Raw genomic sequence first — 13,838 nt, 5'->3', positions numbered from 1 at the left:
AGCAAACATAGGGCTTACCTATGTGGGCTACCAGAAGCACAGGTAGCCACAGAGAAACAAAGCAGCTTTCACAACTTTCTCTCCTATCTATGTAGACATGAAGAGGGGCAGTCAGGGATAGGATGAGGATAGGTGCAAGTCAATCCCAGAGGAAGGGAGGTGGAAGGAGAACAAAGTACCAGATAGTGGCTCTAACTTCCTTGCATTCCCCTCCCAGAGACACAATCTGGTTCCGTGTTCTGCCCCTGAGGCAACATAGCCGTTCTTTACTCTTTGCTTAGGACTTGTGGCAAAAGCAGAATTGAGTCTATAGTTTATAAGCTCCTCAAGGCATATAATATGTCTGGATTTGTAAAATGCTATGTAGATTTACAGGGCTACATAAATTATTGTAGTAATAATAAAAAATCTTTATTCCTGATGCAGTAATTTAATGAAAACATGACCTCCCAGTTAAATATATTTTTGCTTTTACAGACTTTGAGCACCTCTCTCCAGTTTGTGAACATTGTTCTTTCAGCTAGCCCAGCTGATAAGCAGGAGTGTTACACTATAAAAACATATCAAGATATAACAAATAAACGTCTTTTTTTCACTCTCTTTATTCATAGGTTAAAATGTAATGCAATACAGTTCTTAACAATTATTCACTAAAAAAACTAAGGATTTATTTTTGCATAAACCAGAAGCAAAACAGAAATAGACTAATTAAAAAAGCCATCTTGCTTCAAGTTTTGAAACCATTACATACAGTATTAATATACATATTTACATTACAAGTATATTATATAAATATAATATATATGTAATCTTGTAACCACAATAAATATCAAGAAGGTTTTTTAGGCACACAGCATAGAAAAAATGCAGAATCTGCACAATCATTAAGAGTCTTGGAGTGACTCACTCTTACATCATTTTCACACTGAAAAAGAAAATATTTTACATAAAATATACAGCCACAGCTTAAGCAGTCCTCAGTGAACTGGGGACTCATATTCCCATTAGAAGCCTCCTCCTTGGTTTACTAATACTATTTTTTCTATACAGCTGTTACATAAGAAAATAGTTTGCAAGATTTTGTACTCAGCTAGTAGCCTAAGTAATTATCAGTGCTAACAAAATAAGTACAGCGTATCTACATAATGTATATACAAATGTGTGCAGAAATATGGGTTTGGTGAACTACTTTGGAGCTCACTTCTAATACTGGGGAGTTACCCTGACATCAAAAAAAGGATTTTCAGTTAAATCAAGTCAGAAATATTACATCATTTGAGAAATTGCTGCAAACTGAGGTAACACCTGTACTTTATAGACAGAAAGCTTTCAAATTAAATTAAAAAAAAAAATCTTGGCTATCTTGACAGACCTAAGCCATCACTAATTTTTTTGTGTGGTGTTCATTCCCTTCAACACTCAAGATAGTCAAGTCCAAAGCAGACTGCAAAGAGTTACAAAAGGGATCTCACAAAACTGGGTGACGGGGCAACAAAATGGCAGATGAAATTCTATGAGGATAAATGCAAAGTAATGCACATTGGAAAACATAATCCCAGCTATACACACAACATGAGAGGGTCTAAATTAGCTGTTATCACTCAAGAGAGAGATCTTGGAGTCACTATGGATAGTTCTCTGAAAACATTCACTCAATGTGCAGCAGCAGTCAAAAAAGTGAACAGAATACTGGGAATCATTAAGAAAGGGATAGATAACAAGACAGAAAATATCATATTGACTCTATATAAATCCATGGTATACCCACATCTTGAATACAGCATGCAGATGTGGACGCCCCATCTAAAAACACAATATATTGGATTTGGAAAAGGTTCACAGAAGGGCAACAAAAATGATTACGGGTATGGAACAGCTTCCATATGAGGCGAGATTAATAAAACTGGGACTTTTCATCTTGGAAAAGAGACGACTAAGGGGGGATATGATAGATGTCTATAAAGTCATGACTGATGTGGAGAAAGTAAATATGGAGGTGTTATTTACTCCTTCTCATAACACAAGAACTAGGGGTCACCAAATGAAATTAATAGGCAGCATGTTTAAAAGAAATTAAAGGAAGTATTTCTTCACACAATACACAGTCAATCTGAGGAACTCTTTGCCAGACTATAACAGTTTTCAACAGTTGCAGGAAATTATGGATGGATCAGGCATTGAGGGTGTCAGACAATTATTTAATGACAGTAGACACATAGTCAAAAAACTGAAGCTTTAGGAAAATACAGATTGTCAACATCACACAAAATATACAAAGTAAATATCCTTAAATCAAACTCTAATGAATTCTCATGCAGCATTTTTCTTACTTTGCCTTTGTAAATTTCAATGATCATCAATGAAAATATGTTTTCATTGGTTTTTGTGTGTATGATGAAATTGACATTTACCAACATTTACTGATAAAAATCAAATCCTTCCAAGTCTAAACATAACATAATCTTGTGAAGGCCAAGACTATAAGAGGGTTCAAAAAAGAACTAGATAAATTCATGGAGGATAGGTCCATCAATGGCTATTAGCCAGGATAGGCAGAGATGGTGTCCCTGGCATCTGCTGGAGGCTGGGGTTGGGTAACTGGAGATGGATCGCTTGATGATTGCCTGTTCTGTTCATTCCCTCTGAAGCACCTGGAAATGGTCACTGTCAGAGGACATGATAGTGGGCTGGATGGGCTTTTAGTTTGACCCAGTATGACAGTTCTTATGTCCTAATGCAATATAAAACCAGAAGATCAATCCAAAGGGAATTTTTACACTATGTACCGTCATGATATTTTAAAGACTGTAGCTAGGGGGCACCTGAGATCACATTCTAGTAAGTGAAGCGGACAACTTCTCTTAGAGAGCCAATGTTCAGTGATACAGTATAAACAACAAAAAAAGTAATTTTGTTCTCTAGCTACAAGTCAGACTCTGGCATATCTGGCATATCTGCCATTAGATAGCCAATACCATAGCGTCCATTGGGAGCAGTATCCAGAGTTGGAGATCCAGTCTGTTTCCGGTATATGTTTTTACCAAAATTTGGAGATGGCAGCTCACTTGGAATCTTCCCATGAATCAGACTTGCATCATCTCCTTCTAGATTAACAGGCTCCTTTATTATCCGTCCTCTTTTATAGGATACAGCGGCCAAACTACCAGAGCTATCATCAATAAGGTTGCAGCGGCGGACTATGAAGACTATAGGGACAGGAAGTATGGCCAGTATCATCAGAGATATACAGACAATCATTCCCCATAGTGGATAGCTCAGGAACTCCTCAGTAGCCTATGCGGGCCAAGAGAAACACAATTAATACATTGTTACTTAATAAGAGACAAAGCTTGCAATCATAGGTGCCAACTTCCTCTCTTTCCCTTGGGTGCTCGACCCCTTCCCACCCCGCCCCCATTCCAACCCTTTTCCCAAAGTTACCGCCCCAACTCCGCCCCCTCCCTGCCAATATTTCAACTCCTTACCCAAATCCCCACCTTGGCACTGCCTCTGTCCCGCCTCCTCCCCTGAAAGCACCACATTCCCACCTCCCCCTTCCTTCCGGAGTGCGCCAACGCTGCCAAATAGCTGTTTCGTGGCAGCTGGAAAGGAAACGCTGGGAGGTAGGTGGAGGAGTGGGGATGTGGCATGCTCAGGGGGGATGGGGGGTGAGGGGAGCTTGGCTGCCAGTGGGTGCAGAGTACCCACTAATTTTTCCCAGTGGGTTCTCCAGCCCCAGAGCACTCACAGAGTCAGCGCTTATGCTTGCAATCCTAACCCAGGTGAAACTCCTATTGATATCACACATTAACTTCCCCCAAATTTTGATTAGCAGTCAACCCCAGATTTGGTGTTGCTACATGAGATGAAATAAGCACTAAAAGTAGTTCTAATGTTGCAAAAAACCTAGAAAACAGAACATTACCAATTCTTCACTGAAAAACAATATAGATAGATTTCCCAAAAACTGAATGTCGTTATCTCACTATACTGGACAATCCACAGATTGTTCTATAAAGTAGCTGTTCACTGATATGCTGTGCCAGCTTCCAAGGGGAGTGGCCATGAAATGCCTAATCTCAATATTTAGTTCTATGATAGCTGATGAAAACAAAGTGGTGAAACAATTGATGCTAGCTCAGTGCCACTGCTGTGTATTCTGCTTTAAGTCAAACAAACAAACGCCATTATCAGCCAGTGACTACCTTTTTTGGAAATGAAGGAACTAATGCTATATTAAAGGTAATGATGTTTTTGTATTTGTATAACTAGAAACAAAAGTGGCCATGTTTACATTTGTAATGAACTATATGAATTACAAAGTGTCTTTTCCTAGTCTAGCAAAGCACTTTAAATACATGTTACATTATTCTGGCAATGGTATATGTTATTTCTTACCTTTTCTTCAATCCATGCATTGTAACCAGGAGGACTTAATCCCATTTGGACAATACTACCTACCAGCAAAAATAACAATACTACAGGAGAAATGTACTTCCACATGTAGTAATAATATTGGTTTGGAGAAAAACCAAGCATATCCTTTAGGTCCTCCATAAATCTGGGGGGAAATGCACATTATTAGTTTAGAAACTGAGGTTTTGAGTGTCTGTAGTTCAGACATATCAGCTAATTTGCAACAATTGGCATAAAGAGTACACATAGAAATATCTGCACTTAGATCAATTGTATGGGTTTACAAATAGTACCTATATTAATAATGGGTTGAATCAGCTCAGATCAAGTTCACTCAGAGTGCTAGAAAACTTAGATTCGAATCCTGATTAAGTCACAGGCAGAAACGAGTGTGATCCCTAAACAATGTTAGACCAATGGTTAGTCCCTGGTGTGTCACAAATATAGATTAGATGACCTTAAAATAAGTAAGAAACATATTTTGAATGTTGATGAATCATTGTGAAAGACCACAGTGTTCAGCTCAGAAAGATTTAACACTGTTGTGTAGGTGTGATACATTAGAACCCCCCCCCCACACACACACACTGTTATGAGCTTTTCCAACCCATTCTTGCAGCTGTGTGCTAATTCAAATATGCTACCCCAAACCAGTATAAGTGTAAAAAGAAATATTACCCTGAACCAACTCAAACTCAAATCCTACTGAAGTGTTTATATTGTGCTGGGATATCTATTTAGGAATGTGCCATTGCTTTTGAATTCACATACAAGTAGGGCACCAGAAAGGACAAAACAGGTGTTACAAAACACCTAATTTGAATTCAAGTGTGCTATCTATTATAATAAATTACATTATCAACAAGCAACTGTTTTGCACCTTATCAGTTGTTGAATGACTGTGTGAGGTCTTGATTCTGCCACTGTGCCTTAATAGTGCAACATATGTTTTGAACCAAGCCTACAGTTTTAGGACTTTCTGATGAAAAAGTACACATACTCCAATGCCAGCAGAAAATGAGAGTGTTAACTTAGAACTGGCTCCTTTTGGATTTTGTCAGCAAACTCTGATGGCATTTTAACTCCTTTGCTGTTTCATTTCCCTATTTGAATGTTACTGTAACAAAACATTTCTACTGTAATTAACGTTGTGAAAGAAATGTCCCATGCAAGGTTACTATGACATAAAATCTCATCTAATTCCTGGAAACATACCACTGAGAACATACTTCATTGTGAGCAAAGGACAGAGATAGGCACGTAGTTAAAACCAGTGAAAATAATTGATTTCACTAAGGGCTTTAACCCTGGGTATCTAGCTCCCTTTCTCCACCATAGCAAACATAAGCTCTTGTCTTCACTTTTAAGATTTTTCATGACCTATCGCCATACTATCTATCGTCTCTCATATACTATCAAGATGCCATCTCCTGCCTCTGATCTGCCAATGGTGACAGCCTTCATCACCCACTTTCTTACTTTTTCCATCACACTTTCTTACGTTCTCCTATGCTGCTACTCATGCTTGGGAGGAGCTCCGCATAAACATCATAGATACTAGGTCAGAAGGGACCATTCGGATCATCTAGTCCAACCTCCTGCACAATGCAGGCCACAGAATCTCACCCACCCACTCCTATGAAAAACCTCACCTATGTCTGAGCTATTGAAGTCCTCAAATCGTGGTTTAAAGACTTCAAGGAGCAGAGAATCCTCCCTCAAGTGACCGTGCCCCATGCTACAGAGGAAGGTGAAAAACCTCCAGGGCCTCTCCAATCTGCCCTGGAGGAAAATTCCTTCCCGACCCCAAATATGGCGATCAGCTAAACCCTGAGCATATGAGCAAGATTCACCAGCCAGATACTACAGAAAATTCTTTCCTGGGTAACTCAGATCCCATCCATCTAATATCCCGTCACAGGTCATTAGGCCTATTTACCATGAATATTTAAAGATCAATTAATTACCAAAATCACATTATCCCATCATACCATCTCCTCCATAAACTTATCAAGTAGAATCTTAAAGCCAGATAGATCTTTTGCCCCCACTGCTTCACTTTGAAGGCTATTCCAAAACTTCACTCCTCTGATGGTTAGAAACCTTCATCTAATTTCAAGTCTAAACTTCCTGGTGGCCAGTTTATACCCATTTGTTTTTGTGTCCACATTGGTGCTGAGCTTAAATAATTCCTCTCCCTCTCCTGTATTTATCCCTCTGATATATTTAGAGAGAGCAATCATATCTCCCCTCAACCTTCTTTTACTTAGGCTAAACAAGCCAAGCTCCTTAAGTCTCCTTTCATAAGACAAGTTTTCCATTCCTCGGATCATCCTAGTAGCCCTTCTCTGTACCTGCTCCAGTTTGAATTCATCCTTTTTAAACATGGGAGACCAGAACTGCACACAGTATTCTAGGTGAGGTCTCACCAGTGCCTTGTATAACGGTACTAAAACCTCCTTATCCCTACTGGAAATGCCTCTCCTGATGCATCCCAAAACTGCATTAGCTTTTTTCACAGCCATATCACATTGGCAGCTCATAGTCATCCTATGTTCAACCAATACTCCAAGGTCCTTCTCCTCCTCCGTTACTTCTAATTGATGCGTCCCCAACTTATAACTAAAATTCTTGTTATTAATCCCTAAATGCATAACCTTACACTTCTCAATATTAAATTTCATCCTATTACTATTACTCCCAGTTTACAAGGTCATCCACAAGGTCACCTCCCTTAAACTTTCCTTTGCTGTGATGCCTACAGAAAACTTGAGGGTTAGGTGCTGTGCTTAGACTGCTGTCTACCAGGCTGATCAATATTGTCTCATGTTTCCTTGCATTCCCCCACTGATCTGTATCCACCTGTTGTCTCTTTTCTTACACTTAGATTATTAGGTCCATGGGGCAGGCACTGCCTTTTTGTACTGTGTTTGTCCAGCATCTACTACAGTGTGGTCCTGACCTTTGACTGAGAGAAGAACTTTTAGAGAAACATCCAATCTTGATTTAAAAATTGCCAGTGATGGAGAATCTACCATAACCCTTGGTAAATTGTTCCAATGGTTAATTACTCTCACTGTTAAAAATTTACATCTCATTTCCAGTCTGAATTTGTCTAGTTTCAAGTTCTAGCCATTGGATCATGTTATACCTTTCTCTGCTAGACTGAAGCACCCATTATCAAATATTTGTTCCCCATGTAGGCACCTACAGCCTCTAATCAAGTAACTCCTTCACTTTCTTTTTGCTAAGCTAAATAGATTGAACTCCTTGAGTCTATCAGTATAAGGCACTATAATATTTTCCACTTTTATCATTCTTGTAGCTTTTCTCTGAATCTTCTCCAATTTATCAACCTACTTCTTGAACTGTGTACACCAGAACTGGACATAGTATTCCAGCAGCAGTTGTACCAGTGCTAAAGACAGAGGTGAAGTAACCTCTCCACTTCTACTTGATATTCTCTTGTTTATGCATTCAAGGACTGCATTAACCCTTTTGGCCACAACATTGCACTGGGAGCTTATGTTCAGTTGATTATCTAATACAAACCCCAAATCTTTTTCCTGCCTCCCAGGATAAAGACCCCCATCCTATAAGTATGGTCTATATTCTTTGTTCCTAGATGTATACCTTTACATTTAGCTGTATTGAAGCACATACAGTTTGCTCGAGACCAGTTTATCAAACAATCCAGATCATTCTGTATCAGTGACCTCTTCATTACTTACACACCCCCAATTTTTGTGTCATCTGCAAACTTTATCAGTGATGACTTTATGTTTTCTCCCAGGTCACTGATAAAATTGTCCAGGGCCTGATTATTTCTCACCTCAGGTACTGAAATTTCTTCATTGTTGATCTCCTTGACACCTGCTCATTTCCCCTCTAGTCTATATAAAATAATTCAGTCTGTCAAAAATCATATATTGTTCCTCACCCACTACTGTGAGTATGTTTATCTCTTCTTGAAATCCTTCCATTGGCTTTCCCTTTCTGTCTAGATCAAATTTATACTCCTCTTCCTTGACTTCAAGGCCTTTCTCATCCTGCCCATCTCTCTGACCTTGTCTCTTTCCACTGACTTCCTCTCCTCTGTTGCACTGGTCTAATCAACCCTCTGTGTCCCCCTACTACTCGTGCTTGCAGGCCTTCTTCCATGCTGCCCCCATAGATTTAAAACCCTCCTCCTACCCTGGTCCAATATATTCTCCAAATCCATCCTTAAAAATGCACTTCACTCAGGAATCCTACAAGCACAGGCTTACCCACCCTGATACCCATAACCTACCAAAAATAATGTACCTACACACACAAGAAAAAAACAACCCCAGGATGAAGGCTTGATTTCACCCTTGAGTTCATCCTTTCCCTTCCCTTCTCTGCTTTTGTATTCTGCCTAGATAATCTGAAAGCTCTTTGGGGCAGGGATCTGTCTTTACCACATCCAGAGGGCTGTTGATCCTATTCAACTAAAACAATAACAAGGATAACAATTAATAGTGTTAACATATTAACCATCATAGAAAGGAGCAACTCCATTTCCTGAACTTACTTGTCTATCCCATAAACTTGAGAAATGGCAATATTCTCCAAAATGACCACGATAAGAAGAGGCAGAGTAGCAGAGTAATCATCAAACATTGTGACAAAATAATTTCCAGAGCGCTGCACAAAGATCAGGCCAATTAAAAATGCTACCAGACAGCAGATGACTGGAACAAAGGACAGAAATGAGAATTGTAACCATAATCATGCATCAGAGAAAGGAAGGAAGAAAGAGTGAGTTACCAAACATCAAAATAATTATTGTTTTGCTTTACTGTAGGTTGACACTAGTTTTCCCTTCTTTCCTTTCCACTTTTGCACTGGCACAGTAAAGCCATAAAAGGAATCTTAGCTGTTCCCTAGGCAGCAAACAGTCCAAATTTGAATTACTAGAATGAAAGGCAGCCCTGATTCAGCAAAGTAAGTTCTTGCTGAACCAAGGACTATTTATCATTAGACACTTAAAGTGAATGTAAGGGTAGAATCCAGGAAAACAGAACATTTAATGCAGTGCATGCTTGGAACTGGTTCTTAGTTCTCTCTTTGCATCAATGAAAGTTAAGTGGGTCAAAGTTTTAGACCACATTTTTCAAAACCAAACAGCTATATAGGTTTACTAGGTAGAATCATTCACTGCCACTTCAATTCAGATTGCATTCACTTGCCATGGGAACTATCTTTATTTACCGGCTTTCAAAGCAACAGCATCACAACCTTTTCTTCTTCTAAAGTCCAGCTGGAAATCTCCATCCCAAAGTCAATGAAATTCAATGATGAAAGTCAATGGGATTTCTGCCATTGGCTTCCATGGGAGCAGGACTGGGCCCTACAATGGTAATACAGTGAGACAAATTCTGGAAAAAATTGAAGTTGGTTGTACTCCGAACAGAGAAGACTTGTAGGATTGGCCCCAAAGTGTAACAGTACCCCATAATGACCACTGGTTATACTCCAGCCAATATATGTACTGACTTAAGTACTGTAAGGGAAGAGAACAATAATCTTGTAAATACGGTCATATAAAAATAAACTTCTCTTTTTTTATCATGTAGCCATTGTTGTTTACTTTATTAATGTCTTTTGGAGAAAAAGTTTTGAATTAAAGCATTGCAGAAGAAACATCTATTAAACTAAAAAATGGATGTTAATCATAGCATTCAGGGCCCAACACAAATTGACAAAAGCAGGGAAAGTTAGTGTGGTATCTTCAAAAGTGCTCAGCACTGGCCTAATTGCTCCCCCTGAAGTCAATAGGAGTGATCCTAGAGACTTCAGGGAAACAGATTTAGACCCTACTGTGTGCTTTTGAAAATCCCACCCTCAGACTTTAGATTAGCCCTGAATCGTTAACTCTCCCCTCTGTGCCTTCATGTTGTATATAGCCAGAGTATGCAACAATCTGTATATGAAGACTCAGATAAGAGCACTAATGTAACTGAACACATACACCCCAAAGCATTTAAGCATGTGATAAGTCTCAATGAAGGCAATGGAGATTTGAAGATACTTGAGTGTTTTGCTGAATCAGGCCCATAATGCTGCAAGTTACAAATGCAGGAACACTTTAATCAAAATTGTAGATTTGTGGGTATCTATGACTCTTCATGCTAAATTCTCCTTTTGGTTTTTATGCTGTGCAATTCAACTGGCATTGTATGGGGCGTAATTCAGCGTAGAATTTGGAGATTGGAGATCAATTCTGAAAACATTACACTAAATTGTAATCCCTTGAGTCCAACTGACTTAATGGAATCATGGAGGTAAAACCAATGCACAGCACTCAGAAAAAGTGTTAGATTAAAGTAGTATCATGGAACTTTATTTCATTTTTTATTATTTAAATTCCTAAATCATAACAAAGGTTTATTGTGAAGTGTTAAAATTGTATTACATGGCAACAGGGCATTCATATACACATTCAGAACAAGTAGCTAATTTTCAAACTATATTAATGTTACGTGAGTTATTTGATAGGGTTTTAAAGAAGCAAAAGAATGTAAGGGCTGTTTTTCAGAAGTGGTGAGCATTTCTACTCAATGGCTCAGCACTCATGAATATCTGCTGATTAGCCTTTGTGAAAATGGTAAGGCCCTGATCCAGCAAACAATTGAAGCACATGTTTCCTTTTAAGCACCACTTGTTAACTAAGTGCCTTGCCTAATGACAGGTTTCAGAGTAGCAGCCATGTTAGTCTGTATTCGCAAAAAGAACATGAGTACTTAGAGACTAACAAATTTATTAGAGCATAAGCTTTTGTGGGCTATAGCCCACTTCATCGGATGCATAGAATGGAACATATAGTAAGAAGACATATATATATATATATATATATACACGTACAGAGAAGGTGGAAGTTGCCATACAAATTGTAAAAGGCTAATTAAATTAAATTAAATTAAACTAAATGGAGGCATTCATGAACAGAGGACAGTTCTCTCAGGATGGACTTCATCTGAGTAGGGAAAGAAATAGACTTCTAGGATGGAGAGGGCACAACTGATTAAGAGAGCTTTAAACTAGGAATTTGGGGGAGATGGTTGGGAGATGTCCAGGTAATCTCCACGCCAGATTTTAGCATTGAGAGGGAAGAAAACAAAGTAAAAAAGGATACAGCCGTGGGTAGGAGAATGTATATAATGAGGAAGGGCAGTGTGGATACCAGTCTAATGTGTTATACTGGCTGTAGAATGATTGTGCCTAATAGGGTACAGAATGTGAGCGAGGCCAAACAGCAAAAATTAAGATGTTTGTACACCAATGCAAGGAGCCTAGGTAACAAAATGGAGGAACTAGAGCTACTGGGGCAGGAAGTGAAACCAGATATTACAGGGATAACAGAAACATGGTGGAATGGTAGTCATGACTGGACTACAGGTATTGAAGGGTATGTGCTCTTTAGGAAAGACCGAAATAAAAATAAAGGCGGTGGAGTAGCATTGTATATCAATGATGAGGTAGAATGTAAAGAAATACGAAGCGATGGAATGGATAAGACAGAGTCTGTCTGGGCAAAAATTACATTGGGGAAGAAAACTAGAAGAGACTCCCTGGGATAGTGCTTGGGATGTGCTATAGACCATCGGGATCTAATTTGGATATGGATAGAGCCCTTTTTAATATTTTTAATAAAGTAAATACTAATGGAAACTGTGTGATCATGGGAGACTTTACCTTCCCAGATATAGATTGGAGGACCAGTGCTAGTAATAATGATAGGGCTCAGATTTTCCTAGATGCAATAGCTGATGGATTCTTTCATCAAGTAGTTGCTCAACCGACTAAGGCGATGCCATTTTAGATTTGGTTTTGGTAAGTAGTGAGGACCTCATTGAAGAAATGGTTGTAGGGGATAATCTTGGTTCAAGTGATCATGAGCTAATTCAGTTCAAACTGAATGGAAGGATTAACAAAAATAAATCTGCAACTAGGGTTTTTGATTTCAAAAGGGCTGACTTTCAAAAATTAAGGAAATTAGTTAGGGAAGTGGATTGGACTGAAGAATTTATGGATCTAAAGGTAGAGGAGGCCTGGGATTACTTTAAATCAAAGCTGCAGAAGCTATCGGAAGCCTGCATCCCAAGAAAGGGGAAAAAATTCATAGGCAGGAGTTGTAGACCAAGCTGGATGAGCAAGCATTTCAGAGAGGTGATTAAGAAAAAGCAGAAAGCATACAGGGAGTGGAAGATGGGAGGGATCAGCAAGGAAAGCTACCTTATTGAGGTCAGAACATGTAGGGATAAAGTGAGACAGGCTAAAGGTCAAGTAGAGTTGGACCTTGCAAAGGGAATTAAAACCAATAGTAAAAGGTTCTATAGCCATATAAATAAGAAGAAAACAAAGAAAGAAGAAATGGGACCACTAAACACTGAGGCTGGAGTGGAGGTTAAGGATAATCTAGGCATGGCCTAGTATCTAAACAAATACTTTGCCTCAGTCTTTAATAAGGCTAAAGAGGATCTTAGGGATAATGGTAGCATGATAAATGAGAATGAGGATATGGAGGTAGATATTACCATATCTGAGGTAGAAGCGAAACTCAAACAGCTTAATGGGACTAAATCGGGGGGCCCAGATAATCTTCATCCAAGAATATTAAAGGAATTGGCACCCGAAATCACAAGCCCATTAGCAAGAATTTTTAATGAATCTGTAAACCCAGGAGTTGTACCATATGATTGGAGAACTGCTAACATAGTTCCTATTTTTAGGAAAGGGAAAAAACGTGATCCGGATAACTACAGGCCTGTTAGTTTGACATCTATAGTATGCAAGGTCTTGGAAAAAATTTTGAAGGAGAAAGTAGTTAAGGACATTGAGGAGGACAAAATACAACATGGTTTTACAAAAGGTAAATCGTGCCAAACCAACCTGATCTCCTTCTTTGAGAAAGTAACAGATTTTTTAGACAAAGGAAACGCAGTGGATCTAATTTACCTATATTTCAGTAAGGTGTTTGATACCGTGCCACATGGGGAATTATTAGTTAAATTGGAAAATATGGGGATCAATATAAACATTGAAAGGTGGATAAGGAATTGGTTAAAGGGGAGACTACAATGGGTCCTATTGAAAGGTGAACTGTCAGGCTGGAAGGAGGTTACCAGTGGAGTTCCTCAAGGATCAGTTTTGGGACCAATCTTATTTAATCTTTTTATTACTGGCCTCGGCACAAAAAGTGGGAGTGTGCTAATAAAGTTTGTGGATGATGCAAAGCTGGGAGGTATTGACAAATTAGAGAAGGACCGGGATATCATACAGGAGGATCTGGATGATCTTGTAAACTGGAGTAATAGTAATAGGATGAAATTTAATAATGAGAAGTGTAAGGTTGTGCATTTAGGGATTAATAACAAGAATTTTAGTTATAAGCTGGG

At 38.8% G+C, this 13,838-nt stretch overlaps 1 protein-coding gene across 3 annotated transcripts in view; it reads right to left on the bottom strand.

Annotated features, from left to right (window-relative positions):
• Positions 1 to 593: 593 nt before the first annotated feature.
• Positions 594 to 13,838, bottom strand: part of SLC6A15 (solute carrier family 6 member 15) — a 51,204-nt gene continuing 37,959 nt past the window's right edge. For all 3 annotated transcript variants that reach the window (XM_038381692.2, XM_038381665.2, XM_043492659.1), the window contains 3 exons: positions 8,972 to 9,131; positions 4,399 to 4,561; positions 594 to 3,294 (listed from right to left, as the gene is read on the bottom strand). In XM_038381692.2, the coding sequence (XP_038237620.1) occupies positions 2,923 to 3,294; positions 4,399 to 4,561; positions 8,972 to 9,131 (695 nt within the window). In that variant the 3' untranslated portion in view covers positions 594 to 2,922. The remainder of the gene's footprint in view (positions 3,295 to 4,398; positions 4,562 to 8,971; positions 9,132 to 13,838) is intronic.

Source organism: Dermochelys coriacea, chromosome 1, assembly GCF_009764565.3.
Source record: "Dermochelys coriacea isolate rDerCor1 chromosome 1, rDerCor1.pri.v4, whole genome shotgun sequence".
Taxonomy (NCBI): domain Eukaryota; kingdom Metazoa; phylum Chordata; order Testudines; family Dermochelyidae; genus Dermochelys; species Dermochelys coriacea.
The sequence above is the reverse complement of the archived record's forward strand: the minus strand, read 5'-3'. Positions and strand labels throughout refer to the sequence as shown.